Genomic DNA, 22,141 nt, shown 5'->3' on the forward strand with positions numbered 1-22,141 from the left:
TACACACAAAATTTACGATATGATAAGCGTAGAAGTATTACATGTTATTCAAGACTAATGGTATTTCACGCAGATAGTAGAATTTCTCTTATTCCAAAAAAGAATCATTTTGTTTCCATTACCATGTTGTACAATCTGTATACTTATGTACGTCTATTTATTAAATATATACATTTACATTTATTTACATACATTTAATTTATATACATAAATTATATATATATTAATTATATATATTGTATATAATGAAAGCGTTTTCCCTGTAAAATCATGAAATAAGAAATATAAATTAATGAAAATACTGAAAAGTTTTTCTATAACGAAAACCAATTGGAGATTTAAAAATAAAATACATTCAGGCAGTTTTTCACTTTAAATTGGGATTATTTTTTTATAGATAGAATTGTAAAACAGTTATCATTATTTAACCCTATTTATCCAATCTCTTGTTCTTTTCAGTTATGCGCCCCGTACTGTGTCTCTCTTTTGTAATTTCTCTCGGATTTAGATAAAATTATAATAAAAATTCGTTAAATCATTATATTAAATGATAAATAACGTCATAGACAAATAATTTTATAAAACTGTTATGGTTTACAAATAAAATAGCTTTTTTTTGTTTCGTGAGGAGGGGGAATATCAGTTACGTACGCCCCATAAGGGGCAGTGTTGGACTCGTCACAGGTTCCGCAAGGTGTTAATTAAAGTTTATATGTGTTATTGTGCCCTACCGACTAAACCTAAACCCTCTCAACAACTCTTCCTGTCCAGGACCCCGGCGGGAGACTTCGGACTCAATGGATTCATAGTCCCCGTGCGTCATCATCGTTGCCGATCCACGCAAGCACGGACCAGCGAACTGCTCAGCAGGGAGCTGGCCTTCACCCTTTCGTCCTCCGATCGTGCTCTTCTGCCTCCCTCAGAGGACTTTTCCCAGAAACTATCTTTCTGCTGGCGGTACTATAGAAATCTTACCGAGTACCCGGCTCTGTCAGGCAGTATTCCAGTTCTGTCTTCTATTTCCTTTGTACTAAGCTTGTTTGCAATACTTGATACAAATTCCCATTGTCTAGTTTTTTCAACATAAATTCTATCACATTTTCCGGTGTCAAAGTCGAAACTCTAAAAGCATTCCATCTGTCACAAACAAAGAACACATGTTCCGGAGTATCTTCCGCTCCATAATATATACAGTCAGGTGAGGATTTTCTTTTGAACCTGTTTACGTATGCCCCAATTCTCCCGTGGTCCGAGAGGAACTGCGTGAGGAAGTATGACCCTTTGGCCCTTATTCATTCCGCATAAATCTTTCGCCTTTTACTAACGAATTCCGTGGATAAGGGCGATTGAAAATAGCGATCTGGTGTTGTGTATTCGTACGTAATGTTAATATTTCGTTGTTGTATGCCCAGAAATTAATGAGCCTGCATATTAATGTTCCGTTATTTGAAGTATTTTTTTATGTTAGTAATTGTCAGGAATATGTGAATTAAGTGTGTAATAGCATATTTAAAAAAAAATACTTTATACGTTACTTGTCTCGTACGATAAGTCTGAATTTTTGGATGATCTAATTACATGGTGGTAAGTGACGCCTGCATTTTGTTAATATTCTACTACGTATGTTTATTTGTGAAGTTAATTTTTTGTTAGTTGCTGTGTTACAATAAACTGTAAAACCGTTGTTATGAATGACTCGACTATATGAGATAAAAGTTGTCTCTTTTCTTATAAATTCGTAATATCGAAATAGAAACTTGCTAGTCATAGGTTCGGATGTTCGTAGATTTCATCAGCTCCAGAATTATCGGAACTTACTCGCTTAGATTACGGTTTGTAGAGATGAATGAAATACAAATTATACATGCAAAAAGTAGACACTCGTGATGAACTGATAGCTCGCATTCTCAACCCTGCTCCCCTCATCGATGAACGTGGAGGTAATATTATGTTAGCAATAAAAAATGTAAAGTAACGTTTTGAAAAGCGTATCGTTGTCAATCAATTGACATCGATGCACTTTTCAAACATTTATTATTTATTAATAATGTAAAAACCACATTGAATATCGATTCAAAAAGAATTCAATTCAAAATAACTTTTTCGCGAAAAAGTTATTTTGAATTGAATTCGGCGTGAGGTCTGTATGTATGTATTTTGCATTTCTCAAAAACGATTAGCGGTAGGATGTTGAAATTTTGAATTTAGGACTGTTTTAACATCTAGATGTGCATTTCCCATTTTGATTGCAATTGTCTGGACCAAAAGTGTACAAAAAAGCCCAAAATCGAAAAACATTTGAATTTTAGACTTTTTCTTATGAGAGCTTTTTAACGATCATAAGTGGTACTTATTTTCATTGGTTCCAGAGTTATAACCAAATGAAATTTTAATTAATGAAATATTTGGATCTAATTTGGGGTGGCACATCGGTTGGATTATTGTTTATGCGTAATTTTCATGCGTTAGTTCTTGCGTAGGACTTCATCCATGCCGTTCATTTTTTCTTCTAAATCTTTTTTACTTCGGCTGGAATTATTATATCATCAGCAAATCGTAGCTTTATCTTTTCACCTTGTACTGTTACTCTTCTACCTCCATAATCTTTTCTCTTCCTATTTTCAAATTCAGTGGTCCATCTTTGTAATTTCTACTACATTTCATTACTTTTGTCTTGCTCTTGTTTATTTTGATGCGATAGTTCTTGCGTAGGACTTCATCCATGCCATTCATTGTTTCTTCTAAATCCTTTTTACTCTCAGCTAGAATTACTATATCATCAGCAAATCGTAGCATCTTTATCTTTTCACCTTGTACTGTTACTCCGGATCTAAATTGTTTTTTTACATCGTTAACTGCTAGTTCTATGTAAAGATTAAAAAGTAACGGCGATAGGGAACATCCTTGTCGGACTCCCTTTTTTATTACGGCTTCTTTCTTGTATTCTTTAATTATTACTGCTGTTTGGTTCCTGTAAATATTAGCAATTGTTCTGCTATATCTGTATTTGAACCATAATATTTTTAAAATGCTGCACATTTTATTCCAATCTTCGTTACGCAATAACTCAATATTATGATTATTTGAAAAAATAAGAATGAATTAAAATCTAATGACAAATCATTTAAAGAGAATGATAATATACTTATTTTTTAATATATGAAACTTTATTATTGAATAAATTTAACTGCCGATTTCCATGCGAGGACTAGTAGCGTCTAAGCCTTTCATTCAGAAGTCTTGTGTTCGAATCCCGGTCTGTTTAGCGTAATTTTTAATGAGCTAAAAAATTCCATTCTTATAGGAAAAAATCAATAAAGCAGTCTACCCCTATCATCTCAAAAAAAAAGAAAAGAAAAGCCATCTAACAAAATATTTCATCACCTTCGTCGGTGACATGCGCTTTAAAAAAAATCTTAACAGTTTCACATACATCAATTAAATATTTATATTTCATACTCTTAGCCAAAAATTTTCAGTCAACAGTACGATTTCCATTTTCATAGATAATACATAATGATTCAGGATGAAAGAGAAATAATTTGGGAACTGATTCTAGAGCTTGAAATAAGGAAATAAAATTTTACAAAATTATGTCGGAAAACACTTTGTTATCGATTTACGGGTAGCGAAAAATTTCTCTGGGTTTCATTTCCTCGGTAAAATGAGGTCATACTGAAATTTTTAAGGTGTTGTAAAACGTTGTAAAATAATTTGATGGTTTCTTATGTTTTTTGACCTGAAAAATTGAATAAAACTGATTGCAGAACTATACCTTCCATATATAAAACTGAAAAATTTGGTGACAATAACAGGGTTTTTTTTTATTAACATTTTTAGAGAATTTATTTCTGAAAAAAATAATGTTATGAATTTGAAAATATAAATAACAGCTGTTTATAGTACAACAGATTTAGACCTTTGAAAAATTAAAATGCTTTAATAAATATATTTAAAAAAATCTGATCTGGACATCACATGACTACATTGTACGGCTATTAAATAACATATGCACATTTTTTTTAAATTTAAAAGTACATAAAATTTTATTTTACTAAGCATTTGGCACGGTTGGTATTAATACAGTTGTGTAAATTGAATTTCCACTTATCAAAAATTTAAAAAGTGTAAATCCTAGTACTTTCGGAGCTGTTACTCCATCTTCAGGGATTTTAATTTAAATTCAACTCAGTAATAGTTCTTAAAATTAAACTGTTATGTTCATAATAGTCGATCGTCAAGAATAAAATTAATTCGTACGTCAATAAGATAGTAACGTCATGTTTCCAAGATGTTTGCGACTATTATCCTGAAAATCCCTGAAGATGGAGTAACAGCTCCGAAAGTACTAGGATTTACACTTTTTAAACTTTTGGTAAGTGGAAATTTAGTATATACATAAAATTTTATTTCATTAATAACAATAGATAATTTTCTTCTTCTTTTTATTATTTAATTATTATTTATTGTAATTATTTTTACAGGGATTAATAAATCAATATATTTAAATTAAAAAATCTGAATATGGACACAATATAACTTACAATTACATATACATATTTTTTTTTTAATTAAGTGCGTAAAATTTTATTTCATTAATAACTTTTTATTGTAATTATTATTTTTTTAACTTATTTAACTTTTAACTTTTTTTTTTTTTATTGTCATTATTGAATTATTATTTACTGTAAAATATTTTACAATCGGAGATTAATTATTAATAAATCTAATAAATCAATGTATTTAAATTAAAAAAAAGTTAAAAAAAGGAGATGAAGTCTGATTAGAACCGATGTGCCTTCCCTTTGTAAGATCCAAATATTTCATTAATTAAAATTTCATTTGTCTATAACTCTGGAACCAATGAAAATAAGCACCACTTATGATAAGTGGTACTTCCTTTACTTCGTACAAGCAAATAAAAACAATTAATTATTACTACACTATAACTGATATTAAGATGAACGTTATTTAACTACTATCCGGTGCATTATTAAAATATACGAATGATTATCTTGTTCGCTCAAACAGTATTGTATTATTTTATTCTGCTTTACAAAGGGAGACAATTTTTTTTTTTAAATTGAAAAGCTTTTTGCTTCCACATTGGAAAGCTTTTTGCTTTATTAAGAATCTTTGTATATTATGAAGTGAAGTTACATATTATGAATTCTTAATAAAGCTTTTATTTTAAACTAATCAATTCTATATTTAAAAATTGAAAAATTCTCAATATAAAAATTGAATTAAGTTTGGCATAAATTTAAAAATCATAGTAAATTCAAGAAATATAAATTAAAAAGAAATATTAAAAGAACCATAAATTTTATAACAAATTTTTGTTTGTTATTTACTAAAAAATTAGAATTTATTACAATAAATAATAAAAACCATACGATTTCTAACTTTGAAATATTTGAAAATACTTTTCAACAAGAATACATGATTAATTTTTAAACGCTGTGGTACATTTTACCGCAGGTTTCATACCGTGTTTGATGAAACTTTGTTTAATTTTTGTTTTACTACTCCTGTAAGGATTTGTTTGTTATCCTACAGACCCTGGTGAAACAGAATACGGCTAGGTAATTAATCATATTTAAATTAATTGCAAAAATATTATTATGAACCACACAAAATGTTATTCTACAGAATAGTGTAGAATAATTCTCTATCTCGTTTTAGAAGGTCATAGTTTTAGTTATACGACTACACTGCCTATTCTGTATGAGGTTTTTGTGGTTTAATTTACGTTTAGGCAAATGCGAGAGTTGAATGTTGCTCTTTAACTCCCCTGAAGCAAATAATTTCTCTGTTTATTTCAGTTTCTGATTTACAACTGCTTACTCTTTGTTTTAATTTTCTTCGTCTTTTTTTTTTCTCTTTTATTCATTCTTCTTTGATATTTTTCTCGTTTATTTCCTCTTCTGTAGCTTTCTTTCCATTTTTATATATTTTTTTATTTTTTCTAAATTTATGAATTCATTTTATTTTTTACTGCTTTATTCATTTTCTTTTCACTTATTATTTTTCACCTACCTGTCCTATTCTTATTTTCTAGTTGTTTTTCATTTATTTTTTTATAAATCTTTCTCCTCTCTTTATTTACGTTTTCCGAAAATTATGAATTCTTTATATATGGTAAATATTAGTTATATTTTTCACGCAGTATACAAAAATATAATGTATTAGATAATATAAATTATTGTCGTGAGATTATAAGGGGATACTAAAATAAGAACACATGTTACTACAAACATACATTATTTACAAAATACTTTATTTCCCGTCTACCTATCTGTTATGTTGTTTTCTTTCCTGATTATTGTAAAATAATAACTAAAATGAAAGGTTGGCTTGTATTTAATATCTAGGATTGACTAGATATATAGGTCTAGGATGACAGATTGATTAAAAATGTCAAATTTGATAGGATAACCTGTTTATATCGTACGTACACTGATGCTACTAATGTTTTGGAAAAAAAATGCCGAGAGACAGGGGAGATAAAAAAGGGTTGGGTATCATACATTGATAAATATACCAGGGAACATTTTTTTTCATTATTTATTTATTGTCTTATGGATATAAGTTGTATTTTTTTCCCCAGAAATCACTCCCTCCTTTAAATATTTACCAGTTTTAATCAGAGTGAGTTTTTACTAATTCTATTATAATTTAATAGTTAATTACCGGTGTAAAGTTGATTTACTACGTTAAAGGCATATGAGCTTGCACGGATAGACGGTGGTGATGAAGTGCGGAGATTCTCGAGTCTCTGAACTAAAAGACTGAGTCCCCGGTGGGGCCGTCCCTCCGGGGATGTCTCCGTTAAAGGGGAAGCACAAAGGACCGAGTCCCGGTTGCTGTGTGATGGAGACCGGGAACGATATAGCCGGGCTGGCATTTCCCTCTTCTGGCGATTAAAGGCAAAGGCACCTTCCGGAACCGTGTTCATGCTCTGGTTCCGAGAGGCAGGAAAAAAAAAGACATATCAGTAAGACTTAAATTACAAGGATTAATTAATTTAAATTAAAGACACAAATCGTTCCGTAGCTAAAAGAGTTTTTTTAATCGATACTACTTTTTTTTCACTTTCAACATATCCTCTTGCAACATTAATACGCTTGTTCCACCTCTAGATCAGCTTATTTATGCCTGCTGCAAAGAAATTTTTTTCGTGATGACAGAGCGAATTTAATAAATTTTCATTAACGTCGCCAATATCATTAAACGTTTTATCACGTAGTTTCTCCTTCAGTGGAACAAATAAATGGAAATCCGATAGGCCGAATCAGGACTGTATTATACAGAGTGAGGTAATACTTACCAAAGCAATTTATCCATCCAGTTATCTGAGTTGTGGAGGCCGGGCGTTGTGGTGAAGCAGAATGATGCCCTAACGCTGAAATTCAGGGCATTTTGTCAACCACTGTTGAAAAACTTTAATTTTTTGATAAACGTGTCGCAGTAGTATGTGTTTATTGTTTGTCGATCTTCTAGAAAATCGACAAAAACCGGCCCTTTTCCATCCCAAAATATTGTTATTTTTCCTGCTGATGGTCGGGTTTAGAATTCTTTCTTGTTAGATGAGCTCGTACGCTTTTACTCCATGCTCTGCCTTTTAGATTTCAGTTCATAATGGTAAATCTGGGTATCATCACAAGTTAGAATAATATCTAAAAAAGCTTTAGATTCGTGACGTTTTTTCAGTCCTGTGTACGTGCGAAGTCTTGTCTCCTTATAATTGTCTGTCGATTCTCTTGAAATCCATCTTTTGCTTGTGTTACGGTATTTGAGCTTATCGGTGATACTTTTTATCCGCTTGAAAAATTTCTACTTGAAAAATACATACAACTTTTTCCGTATTATACAAGAGAAAATGTTAACTGGTTTTTCATTTTTGGAAAGCCAAAAACAGATCAATGCATGCTGATCAACTAATTTGCAAAATTCAAGAAAGCTCGCGATCGTAAAATGAAATTTTGAGGTTAAAACGAAACAATTTTACTTATACAGCTTATCGAAAATCATCACAGGGTTACCAATTACTATTCTAAAAGTACAATAACCTTCTTAACAACGTTTTGCCTCCACAGCTATTTGTTAATTTAATTATTAAATTACCCTAGTATAAATATAAAGTTCAAGGTTATAAATCTAAGGTTCAAATCCTAGTAAAAGCTAAGGTTCAAATCTTAGCTCGTGAATACCGGTTTTCTTTGGTAGTTGGGTTTCAATTAACCACATATCTCAGAAATTGTTGACCTGAGACTGTACAAGACTACACTTCATTTACACTCATACATATCATCCTCATTCATCCTCTGAAGTATTATCTAAAAGGTAATTACCGGAGGCTAAACAGAAAAAGAAAGAAGTATAAATATTCAAGTGTTTATGCAAATTTGATAAGAGGTGAAGATATCAAATTTCATTTATTTATTTCACCTTTGCTCTCCTCAAAATAAAACTAGAAATTTGACAACGTAATTTTAATAATATTTAAAAAAGCGACGCCGGTAATTTTTTTTTAAAACCAATACAATTCATTTATCTTTTTTTTTTTAAATCGAAAATCATACTCAACATACTGAAAGATTTTACTAAAACATTTTGTACTTGAAAAGACTACAATTTTTCGGTCCATTAATCTGAAATTTTATGCAAAAAACCTCTTCTTGATAAATTTCATTTTAATTTGAAAATAATTTTAATAAATTATTTTCCAAACTCTTATTTATTTCAACTTCAATTTCTATGCGAAATCAAAACACATATTATTAAAAAGAAATCATGTTAGCTAAAGAAAAAATATATATATATGTATTTTCTTTATTTTTGAGATGAATACATATTCAATAACAGAAGAACCAACATAAACGATGGAATAAAACTTAGCGTAAGTGACGATAATTATTAAATTAATAACATCAACTTACAGATAATGAGCTTTTAGAATGAAACGCATATAAGTTTAAATTGAACCAGGAAAAATGTAAGATATATTCTCCATAAATAATTTATTAAAAATATTTGTTTAAATTAATTGTTACGTTTTTATTTTTTAATAAATAGATCAAAATACCACTTAATAAAATAAATTTTAGTAACAAAAATCCAGCCATTGCAAATTTCTGCGTCTGATAACTATTAGTAAAGGTAAATTATGTTTTTATTTTGTAAAATGTGCAGAATTTTATTCTTAATAAAAATGACAACTCAGTTATTCACATACGATTTCAAAACTGAAATCATTATACGATGTCGACGTTCTAATTTCGAGTTGAGGAAAAAAGTGAGCATTGAATCAATTTTCATTTCTTCCATTACACAAAAGAAAATTATTAATATACTAACTGACCCGGTATTGTTTCGCTGTTGCTAAATTTGAGTATATATATATATATATATATATATATATATATATAGATTAAACGAGCATTTTTTAACTTAACATTGGGGAACATCACAAAATTTAACCTTTACTTTTTCTCTCTTTCCTTCTTTCAATTCTCATAACTTCCCCACTTTCCCTTTTTCTTTCTTCCCTTTTTCGCAAAAATATTTATTTTCACGTAAGTAATATGTATTATAAACTAGTTGACCCGGCAATGCTTCGCCGTTGCTAGATTTGAGTAAATATAGATTAAATGAACACAAATGAAATTTTGATAAAACATTATAAAAACTGAACATTATGAAATTTTGCAAAATTTAAACTTTCCCTTTTACCATCTTTCCATCTTCCCTTCTTCTTTTTTTCCCTTTCTTCCTATTTCTCTTTCCAAAAAAATATTTCTTTACACGTAACTAATATATATTCTGAATATGAGCTAAATCGGACCATAAATACAATTTTCTAAAATATCTCGACCCCAGCGCCACCTAGCGGAATCATTTTTTGTAAAAATATTTCTTTTCGTGTAACTAATAGATACCAAATCGGATCGTAAATACAATTTTTTGAAATATCTGGACCATGTACCACCTAGCAGATCCAAACTAATTCAGAAACCTTCACGGGCGTGCACACAACTCACGAAAATTTCATCGCAGTCGAATTAATGGTATAGGAACGCATACGGGACAAACAAAAAAACATTATATATTGTATATATATATATATATATATATATACAGAGTGTTCCATATAAAACGCAACCCAACCTTATATTGGTAGGTATTGAAATAATAAAAAGGCATGTGTAAATGTAAATGTAATTTTTGTTATTACCATCCATTACCTTACATTTAGAGTAAATGTTGGAAGTGACCGCCATCTTCTTGAATACAAGCTTCAATCCTTTTTACAGCGTTTCTTGCAACTTTTTTCAAAGTTTGTGGCCGGATATTTAATACAGCTTGTTCAATATTGACTTTCAATTGTCCAAGTGTTCGTGGTTTGTTGCTGTCCGCTTTTTCTTTGAGGTAACCCCGTAGAAAAAAATTCGCCGCAGTCAAATCTGGAGATCTTGGCGGCCACAAGCCTCGACCGATAACACGATTACCAAAGAATTCCTCAACGAAATCAGAAGTTAAACCTGCGTAGGGCGATGTCGCACCGTCAAGTTGTAGCCGGCAGTGTCTGTCTTCCTCTTCCAAGAGTGCGATGAACCGAAATAAAATATCCTGATATCGTTCTGCATTAATGGTGTACTCGAAAAAAATAAGACCGATTATTTTCTTCCGCGATATCGCGCACCACACGCCCGACTTCTGCGGGTGTAATTGTTTTTCGTGATAAACGTGAGGATTTTCAGCGCTCCAAATTCTACTGTTTTGGCTGTTTACGTAGCCGTCCAAATGAAACCGTGCTTCATCTGTGAAAAATAACGAATCCATAACATTAATTCCCTCACGCAGAAATCGACGGAACCGTTGACAATATTGTAGCCGTTTTTCTTTGTCGGGCTCAAGAAGTCGATGAACCGTTTGAATGCGATAAGGTCGTATAATTGTAATCGTTTGGTCGCCCGATAAACAGTCGATTTAGACAAATTAATTTCAGCAGACAAACGTCTGATCGATTTATTTGCGAGGCGAGTAATCTGACTTTGATTTCAGCGACTGTATGTGTATTCAACACTAACGCAGATCTTTTGTGTTCCTTGTTGTTAACAGAACCGGTCTCTCTAAATTTTGCTACTGACCTTAATACTGATGTTTTGTTAGGAGCCGGTTTATCTGGGTACTTATGGCGAAACAAATCTTGCACTGCAACCGCTGATTTCGTACTGAAGTACAACTCGACAATGAAAACACGTTCATTGAGCGAAAGCACCATCTAGCAATACACTGAACGTTATGATTGCATTGTTGTTACTATCGGTAGTGTTCTACTGCATCGCCGCGATGTTAAGATGTTAAGATGCCTCCCGAGATCACTGAGTCTATCTCTGGGCCGCAGAGCTTGCTTCGCTCGCTATTCCCGTGTTGCCAGGGGAACCGACGCCTTGAGCATCCGTAGAGCTTGCTTCGGTTGCCATTCCCGCCTACTCAGAAGGCTCCGCCCCCTAGACCCTGCACTGTTAGTTATCCTCATAATACCCATAAGTAACAATTAAACTATTCAGGCATATAGAAACCTGAAAAAGAAACTAAATTACAAAAGGCAGAATAATAGTAAGTATGGTAACTAAAGTACTCACACTTTTGATGACGAAATATTCATAACTTATTTCTTTGCCATCGTGGCAGAAATATAATAATGTAAAAAGATTAGTCTTTTTTTCCTTAATGAATATCTTTAATTCTCAAACTTCATTTTTGGGGGTGAAGAAATAATGAATATATTTTAATATCTTAACCTTCAAGGGAGCTAAAGCCTCGGTCTGCAGCTTAAAAGCTTCCCTGGGATAACAGGAACGTATCCTATCTATTTGAAAGCAATCTGTCGGTTGGTTCTCGTGTGATGCAAGAAGAAACATACAAACTTTATATACATATATATACTTATCTGTAGTGAAAAATATCTTAGGAACGTCTCGCCGAAACAAAGGTGCATGAGAATTTAGCGTCTAGCCACCTAGTGGCCCGAATGAGAAGTGCAGAACCGTAATTCATTCTTTACACGATTTAATAAATAAGTTTTCATCTTAATATATAGCCTACGACACTCCGGATTACATAATGAAACTACTGTTAAAATTCGGTAAGCGATAGGTTTAGCGGTTCATGGGATTTTTGCTAACGTACAAACAAACGTTTGCATGCAATAGAGAGATGACCTGAAAATAACATGTGTTTCAAAATGAATGTTGGGTTTAAAGTTACGTAATATTTTAAAATTTCACATATTTTGATTAGTTATACATGAAATAAAAAGATTAACTCAAACAGTTTATGTGCTAATTCATAAACTGTTCCTGTATCTTTTGTTTGAAATCGCTAGTAGCAAAGATGGCTACCCCTCAACAGAAAACGTTCCGTGTTTTTCAGTCAGCAAAGTATGAATCTGTAATTACCGTTTAACGGGCGTTTCGTTTGAAGTTCGGTTGTGTTCCCCGAGTGATAATAACATTCGTAGATGGTATAAACAGTTTGAAAACATTTTTTTTATCTGTAAAGTTGTTTTTTTTGGGTGGGGGGTGTTTTTTCAGATAAATAGAAATCTTTCCTTCTTCAGAATGGATATCGTTATTACACTATATTAATTTAAATTAAAACATAAAATTTAAAAATGTTTAACCTCTCGATCCACCGTTAGGTATTGCTTCAGAGGATGAGATGAACGATTTGTAGGAATGTCATGCCTGACCGGGATTCGAACCCGGGACCTCCAGATATAAAGCCGAGACGCTACCACCCGCGCCACGGAGACCGGGAAATGGAAAAACTTTTTTTTTAATTATGTAGATAAATGTCTACTGTCTCTTAAATAAATTTATTTTTTCTTAGAACTTAAAAATTTGATTATTCTATTATAATAAAAATATTCGTGCTGCAGATGACGACAACTCTACGAAAGTACTCAACGTAGACACAAATACACAAATATGAATAAACAGGAAGTAAAAAAATTAATTAATTTTAATAAATTCGTTTTTCAGAAAGTTCAGCTTTGTTGCGTTTTGGTGTTTCTTGACCCCTTTTATTTTAATATTCTCTTTAAATTTCTTTCTCTTATAATTTTTTCAGTTAATTCAGTTTTTTTAGGTCTTCTTGGACTTGTGTGAACAATTTACCTTAAGTTTTTTTTTTTACTTCGTTAGTTTTTTTATTATTTACTGCACTTAAAATTAGTTGTACTTTTCATTAAAAATCAAAAATTTATACCAAGGTAAAAATTTATTGCGAACAATTATGTTTTTTTTTAAATTCGTTGTTTTAAAATTAAAAAGGTATAAACTTTTAAAAAATGTTCGGTATTTGCATAAGCTTACGTACATATTTCTTAATTAATGTTTGATTTTGCTTCGGCAATTTCCTGTCAATATATCAAAGCGATGAAACAAAGTAAAGATTTCAGAAAGTGAATTGAAGGTTCATTTCATTTAATTCACTATCTTCTTTATTTATTTATATCTTTCTTCCATTTATTCTCTCATTCTCAATTACACACTCTCTCTCTCTCTCTCTCTCTCTCTCTGCCACTCTCTTTCACTCTTTGCTCTTTATCTATTAACATCTTATACTGTCACTTTCTTTCATTTCATTTGACTTAAATCAATAGGTATTAACAACTCATTCTTAAAGGTAGAAAATAAATGAACTAAAGTGAAACGGAATTTGTATTTCCGTTTCATTAAAAATCTATTATTAATATTTGTAATAAATCTTTATATTCTTTATAATAACATACCGTACCTTATTTAGCCCTTTCTTTTTTTTGAGGTGGAGGAACCCCATTTACAGACGCCGAAGCAGTATCGGACTCGCTAACAGGTTCCGCAAGCTGTTACAGAAAATGCGTATGTATTCCTGCGCACTACCGACTAAACCTCCACCCTTGGCGACCCCACCTCCTGGGAAACCGCTAATAAAGCATTACTTTCGGAGGGGGGTAAGCGCCCGCACACAAATACGGTCTCCACAAGCAATCATCCATACCAGACCATTACACGCATACAGTGCACACCACAAATACCTAAAGAGGAAAATATTCAGGAAAAATAGAACATCTAACAGGTACTAAGACGTACCACACACATTTATACATTCATACAATGAAGCCAACACAAGACAAGCGCACAATAATCATGAATACATGGCCACAAGACATAACTTATCCACCAAAGTACACGTTATAACCTTAATCCCTTATAATTATTCACATCTACAGAGTCATTCAGGAGAAAAGAAAGATTATTTGGAAACTGATTCTAAAGCTTGAAATAAGGAAAGAAGTTCATATTAAACATATGCACGAAAACTTCTTGTTATCGAGTTACGACTACTGAAAAATTTCGCCTGGATTTCAGTTTCCTCGGTGGAATGAGTCATACTGAAGTTCATAAGTCGATCCCCGCATCTCACTCAATCATTGAAGAAGACTCATCACAATTAAATAAACTTTAACAATCTAGATTCTAATGATCAACTTATATTTAATTTGAGTCATATCAAAGGACTTCTCCTCATACCACAAAAAATTATTGATCGCAACAGGAATAATTTTTATCTGTTTGCATTTTAAAGAAATATATAAAGAAACAAAGCTGGAACTTCTTTCCAAAAACATCCAATGATTCCATTGACTGTAACTAGAGTCCTCTAAGCCAACTTACCTGTTTTTTGGTCTGCTCTCGAAAGCGAGGACAGTGCCTTTAGCCCTCCCCACCGAGGCTCGATGTCAAAACGCCTATCTTGAAGTAAGCACCCAAGCGGATCCCTAGCTACCCGGGCTGGCTACTTTAATTATTACAACATCAAAATTCTTCAGTAACTCTCTACAGGGTTACAAACTTTAGGAAACTAGCAATTATTCGATATCCTCTACGAGCTTCCTAATATACTCAAATCCAGGAAAGAATATATCCTTTCTCATTGTCATATTGAATAAATTTGAAGATTTTCTTCATTTTAAGATGGAAATCTTTTTTATCCTCCTACTTAGCACCGGTAAAATCTACCTCCGCCTTCCGGCATGCCGAAAGGGATTTTTTTTTTTTTTAATTATCTTTTTCTACCGCATTGGTCTAGCGGTTAACTCGTTATCGTAAATCGTTTTACTGCTGATTTTCGAAGTTGAAGTTTCTGAAATTCAAATCCTAGCAAAAGTTTGTTGGTTTTATACTGATTTGAATACTAGACAGTGGATACTGCGGTGGATGGGGTTGAATTTGCAATATGACTACACCGCATCTGCATGTCATACCTATCATATCACATCTCACTGGACCTTGAGGAAGTTGCTTACTCACTAGTTGAACTGATTACAATCCCATTAGGAAGATAAAATATCAATTTTTCCTTTCAAAAAGGAATCAATATAGCTATTTAAAAAGAATGCCAATTGTTATCCCTCTTTAATTGAGTCATCTTGCCTGACGACTTTTCTTTGTAAATATTAACATTTTTTTGTTTCTCCGGACCACTAAGGATCACGTTTGCATAATAATTTGGAATTTCTTTTGTTTTCCCAATATTTTTTCACTCTTTTCTTGTTTTTCTTCCTCAGTTCACTTTCTTCCTATACTCCTCCTTATCCTTCTTCTCTAGAAACTTAGATCTCCTAAATTGGTCTCTAATTAAACATGCTTATTTGGAGATTTTTAAAATTTTAAGATCGTTTTCTACTTTTTTAAATTAGCTAGTTTTAATAGTTGTACTGTTATAAAAGTTAAATATTTGTTTTATTAATCTTTTTTCGCTTATCCTTTATAAAATAGAATTGTATAATGTAATTGTGTAATGTAAAAATAAATATCATAAAATTTTAATGTTTTTCTAAAAATTGTAGAGGTTTCCTTTTTAATTTCTATTCAAATTTTAGAGTTTTCTTCAGTCGGAATGAGATTACATTTTTTCCAAATTTTTCTTCTTGTAACAGGAACTGCTTCGCAGGTATTATTCCGCCAAGCTCACTACTTACTTTTGGCTTGAGAAAAGGTTTCTTCTGCGCATTTAATTAATTTACTTTTAATTTCCTTCCAACTGTCCTCGTTGATTTTAAAAATCTTATTTTTAAATTTTCGATGGTTTCTTCTTTTAAATTTAATTTTTAGAGATTAAATCTTTTAATATTAATCGGTTTCTTTATATTTTTAATTTTTGGTAGGAATTCTATTTTATTGTATAAGTTCCACTAATAACAATTTTAAAAGTATACATCCGAGTACTTTCGAAGCCGTTACTCCACCATCAGGGATTTCCCAAAAGATGTTGATTCAAATTCAAATGTATAATTGTATTTAAATTTCATTTTATTACTTAAGTTCATAATATTAAAGAAATAAAATTATATTGTACGTCAATAAGACCGTAACGTCATGTTCGTAAGATGTTTGTTACTATTATTTTATTTTAATTTGTGACAAATAACGGTTGGAATCGAAATCTGATTTTCTCACACTGACATTTAAAATTTCTTTCGTTTTATTTATAAACCTAGAAAAGGCATTCGATAACGTAGACTGGAATAAAATTTTCGTCATTTCAAACAAATTAGGGTTCAAATACAGAGATAGAAGAACGATTGCTAACATTTACAGGAACCAAACAGAAACAGTAATAATTGAAGAATATAACAAAGAAGCCGTAATAAGAAACGGAGTCCGACAAGGATGTTCTCTATCTCCGTTACTTTTTAATCTTTCCATATAACTAGCAGTTAATGATGTTAAAGAACAATTTAGATCTGGAGTAACAGTACAAGGTGAAAAGATAAAGATGCTACGATTTGCTGATGATATAGTAGTAATTCTAGCCGAGAGTAAAAAGGAGTTAGAAGAAACAATGAATGGCATAGATGAGGTCCTACGCAAGAACTACCGCATCAAAATAAACAAGAGCAAGACAAAGGTAATGAAATGTAGTAGAAATAACAAAGATGGACCACTGAATTTGAAAATAGGAAGAGAAAAGATTATGGAGGTAGAAGAATTTTGTTATTTGGGAAGTAGAATTACTAAAGATGGACGAAGCAGGAGCGATTTAAAATACCGAATAGCACAAGCGAAACGAGCCTTCAGTCAGAAATATAATTTGTTTACATTAAAAATTAATTTAAACGTATGGAAAACATTTTCGAAAGTTCATGTTTGGAGAGTAGTTTTATATGAAAGTGAAACTTGGACGATCGGAGAATGTTAAAAATAAGATGGATGGATAAAGTGACAAATGAAGAGGTGTTGCGGAAAATTTATGAAGAAAGAAGCATTTGGAAAAATATAGTTAAAAGAAGAGACAGACTTAGAGGCCACACATTAAGGCATCCTGGAATAGTCGCTTTAATATTGGAGGGGCAGGTAGAAGAAAAAATTTGTGCGGGAAGGCAACGTTTGGAATATGTAAAAAACATTGTTAGAGATGTAGAATGTAGGGGGTATACCGAAATGAAACGACAAGAAACTTGAAAAGCTGCATCAAACCAGTCAAATGACTAAAAACAAAAAAAAAACACTTTACTGTAAGAAAGAAAGCCTATTATTTGGAGAATGGGAATTTGTAATGTTATTTTTGTACTGTTTATCGACTAAGATAGAATATTTGGTTTTTAAAAGTGAATGTATATTTTATTGTTCCTATAAAATATTTATTTTTAAATTTTAGTTTATATTTTAATTCTAAGTTTCCAGTGTCCTCCAACCGACTGAATGTGTTTTTTTAAAATGTTTTTGTGTATTTTTATTGTAATATATATATATATATATATATATATATATATATATATATATATATACATTTATTTATTTTTGTTTCAGGGCGTCAAATACATCTGTATTAACTATAGTAGCATTTTCAGCGGAGAGATATCTTGCCATATGTCATCCGTTACATGCTTATGTGTTGTCTAGTCTCAGAAGAGCTGTTAAAGTAATCGCTGGATTATGGTTATTGTCCTTTATTGCAGCTCTACCATTTGCCGCTTTCAGCAGAGTTAACTATATTGATTATCCGAACTCTCAGTGTCCGGTAAGATTAAAATTTATTTATATAATTCTGTAATTAATTTTAAATCTATTCAAAAAAGTATGTTTTCTTAGTATGTGGTGTGTGTGTGTGTGTGTGTGTGTGTGTGTGTGTGTGTGTGTGTGTGTGTGTGTGTGTGTGTGTGTGTGTGTTGTGTTGTGTGTGTGTGTTGGGCATCTAAACCAAATCGATTTACGTTAGAAAATGATAAAATTATTGTGTTTTAGATCTTTTGAATGGGTTATATTTATGATTTTGCATTATCATTTTTCATATAAGCATACAATTTTAGAAGTACTTGCCTTAATAAAAATTTTATCAACGATAAGGGGTCTATTTCAAAAGTCGAATTCCTTAATATTCATTTTATAAATTACTAAAATTGATATGTAAATTATTTACAAATTAAATAACAGTATACAATATTAAATTGCTAATGATTATCCGATTTGTCATTGTAATAATAATTATATTTCAAGCTGTGTTGTGTTAAAACAGCTGTATCGCTGATTTGTTTACTAATCGGTTGCAATCAATTCAATCGTACACTGCGTGTTTTTGAATCCTTGTATTATTCTATATTTTCATCCGACCTGGGTTTGATTGACTTAATCTGTAAGATGCCAGATAAATAACATATTGTTCATTTTTTATAGGACAAAGTAATTTTTAATTTTCCGTATAGAGTCATGAAATGTTTCATTCGTTAAGCGACAGGGAAGATAAACGACGTTGAGCAAAGACAATTTATCGTAGCCACAATCCAGCGAACTGAAATTGGAAGTTGTTAATTTTGTGTTCGCATGAAATAGGGAATATATCAGTTTTAATTTTATAATAAAGAATTTCGTATGAGTAATGCCTCTGTAACTGATTGGAAAAATCTTGTAAAGGAATTGTGTGCGATAATTTCTCCGTAACCCAGTAATAATATGCGAGAATGATCTGAAAATTGAAATAAATGGTTTTGTTTCAAGGCGAAAATTCAGCAATGGATATTTACAGAAATTTGGAGGCAAAAAGAAATTTAGTGGTCCCCGATCGAACGAAAAACACGTAATAATAGTTATAAAGAAACATATTAAACCTGGGACGAATATAATTTCTGATTATTAGCATCGTTAAGATGAATACTTAATCTACAAGGTTCCAATTTTACGCATCTAACTATTAATCAGTCGGTTAACCTTTGAGATACACTTTCGGGACGAATATAAACACTGTGGAGAGTTTAAGAATAGGAAGAAAAAGACGGAATAGTAAGGAGTGTGGTACATTGAGATCTACGTTAGGCTCCTATTTATGCAAATTCAGGTGGCACTAACGTAACATCGACAGGATCCGTTCGATCAAATTTTGCAGGTTGCTTTGACCTTATATTCACAAGAGTGAATAATAAATAAGTAAGACTTATTTTTTAGTATTGTAATATTAATTTAATAAATGTATCCGCTCTCAATATAAGACCCGGGAAATAAATAAACAATTATATAGCTGAGTATATTAAAAGATTTTTTCTGCCGACCTGTTAGAAAAAATAACTGGAAATGACAGTCAGTTTGTAGTTATTATATAAATCAATAAATAAATATGCAAATTAAGATATTTAATATTAAGAAATTACAAGTTTTTATCGTCTAACTTCTCTTTTTCACAGTAAATATCTTCCATAAAATATTTTTTACAGAAAAGAATTTGTTTCTAATCTACGTCATTTTATCATAATATACCAATTATTTTTATTCAAACACTACATACATGCAAATATTTTACAAACGATTGATTTTTTTTGTTCTTTTTTTATATAAAAATATAAAACTACCAGTAAATAAATATAATTTAATTGAAAGTAAGATGGACAACATCTGTTTTTATCGATTATTTATCAAAAATTTGTAAAATAAATATCTTTTCTTAAATAATCCATGCAACATCTAAAAAAGAAAGATTTTCTTTCTGAAATAATTATCTATTATTTGGCTTGTTTATATAACGTTAGAGTTATATTAGATACGTTTTATCTTTAAGTTTGAGTTTAATAATGGACTTCATAATAATGATTTAATAAAATAATATAATTTTATTTTGAAATATTTTTCCTATTAACCTAAGTAATTATTTTTCATTTAATTTTTATCAAAAAAAAATTATTGAAAAAAGTTTAAAAAAAAGTATCACAGTTAGATGCATTGTTACTTAATTCGAATTTATGAATATGTGAAATTTTTGATCTGTTGTGTACGGAAAAATCTAGTGGTTTTTGGGAGTCTGTTACTCTTTCACGTAAAACCGGTAGCCCGGTGGTGGGATCCCTACGGTCTTAACTCCTCCCTCCTAGAAAGCCTGGCTAAGCCACAGGCTCTACTCCCCAGACTACCGGGGTTCCCAGACATTCATCGGGTGCGGTCTACCTCAGCGAGCCGCCACCTCCTGATTAGGGTTTACCGCTCTTCCCCTACCAGTAATTCTCCAAACTGCTTCCCAGCCGTTACTCTTCCTTCTCAGTCGATACTCTTCCTTCATCGACTTCAGGATCCCAGCTGCTAGCTCCTCAACAGCCCGCCACTCATCCGCACCACGCAACATGGTAATGGACGGTGGTTTCTGGCACTAGCCACTCCAGGCGTAGTCTCTCCTTCACCTAGTCTCTCCTTCACCCCTGCCCACCTAGAGCACACATAAAACGTTTGCTCGGGAGTATCTTGTTGCCCACAATAAATGCACTCGGAGAATTCTCGCCTTCCGAAACTATGTAAAGCCCCAAATCCTCCGTGCCTAGAAAGCAGCTGGGAGGTATAGCACCGCATTTCACGCGCTTCAAACCAAGCCGAAACACCGTACAAGAGAATCGACGTAGCAGCCGACATGAGGAGTATTCTCTTGGCCGACCGCGGCCCCTACATTGACCCCATTAACCGTCCAAGAGTGCCAATAGCCCGTCCAGCCTTGTCCGTAACCTCCTGAATTTATTTATTAAACAAGCCAGACTTTTCGAACCATACCCCCAAACATTTAACGTGTGTCACCATGTACTCCCGGAAACTATCGACGGGAATGCTGATGTCCCGGATGCGACGGCGGCCAACCAGTGCCATTAGTTGCATCTTACGGGGCGCCAACCCCGTGCCACTCTTGTGAAGTCAAGCAATCAAAAACACCACTATAATAAAACAGGTTTTATGCCTGGAACCTTTATAGAACTATTTCCTTTACGAAATGTTTCACTGTTTCAAGATGATCGCCGTGTAATGTATAGTTGAATATCAGCAAGGAACATAATTATAAGTAAATTTTGCTTAGTAGTAACCGAATTATGTTCCTTGTCGATATTCAACTTTGGCTAAACCGTTGGCCAAAACAAGTTCGAAGATCAGTCACAGTATTTTAAATTAAATCTTTTACAAAAAGTGGTCCTTTGGTTTTTACGATATAACTTTCGGTTGTCGAGAAAAGTAGCTTTAAATATGCAAATGTATACGACGTACATTCGTTCAGAATTTCCCTTCATTTTCAAGCGCTCCCAGTTTCCTTCAGAAGTTGCTTTTTCGATAACAATAAATAATTCGCAACGGCAGACGGTTCAAGTGGCTGGTCTCCAAATGCAGAATCAATCTTCTCGGATGAGCAATACTATGTGGCTTCCTCTAAACTCCAAAGCATAAACTCCATATATATAAACTCCAAAGCAAAAAAGATTATAAACGTTATATACATGTCCAAACTTTAGATTATGTCGCTCACAGACTGTTCCACAAAAAGTACAAAACAGAGAAAAAAAACAGTTAAAAACAAAAAATTAACTAAGGTGTCCTCCTCATGATGCTTGTCGGATAACGGCAAGAACCGTACTAAATTCTTTTTTAATTAAGCTATGACTACTATTTAAGATGTGGGCCAATTGTTCTAAAACCCGCATACTTCAAAGCACTCAATGTTTCGAAATCTGTACAGACCGAACTGTTGCTCTGAGAAATTAAAATACACTAATATAATTTTTATAAATTGAACGGTCTTTAATTGCTGTTTATCAGTATTATTCTCACAAACATGAGAATAATTAACACAG

The 22,141-nt window shown here is 32.0% G+C and overlaps 1 protein-coding gene and 1 pseudogene across 1 annotated transcript in view; both read left to right on the forward strand.

Annotated features, from left to right (window-relative positions):
• LOC142332497 (neuropeptides capa receptor-like) overlaps positions 1–22,141 on the forward strand; it is a gene marked incomplete at its 5' end in the record, with an annotated part of 292,426 nt that overhangs the window by 146,332 nt on the left and 123,953 nt on the right. The window contains one exon of the mRNA XM_075378947.1: positions 17,868–18,078. Within this exon, the coding sequence (XP_075235062.1) occupies positions 17,868–18,078 (211 nt within the window). The remainder of the gene's footprint in view (positions 1–17,867; positions 18,079–22,141) is intronic.
• On the forward strand, positions 1,278–1,385 carry LOC142332695 (U5 spliceosomal RNA; annotated as a pseudogene).

This window comes from Lycorma delicatula, chromosome 11 (assembly GCF_047948215.1).
Source record: "Lycorma delicatula isolate Av1 chromosome 11, ASM4794821v1, whole genome shotgun sequence".
Classification (NCBI taxonomy): domain Eukaryota; kingdom Metazoa; phylum Arthropoda; class Insecta; order Hemiptera; family Fulgoridae; genus Lycorma; species Lycorma delicatula.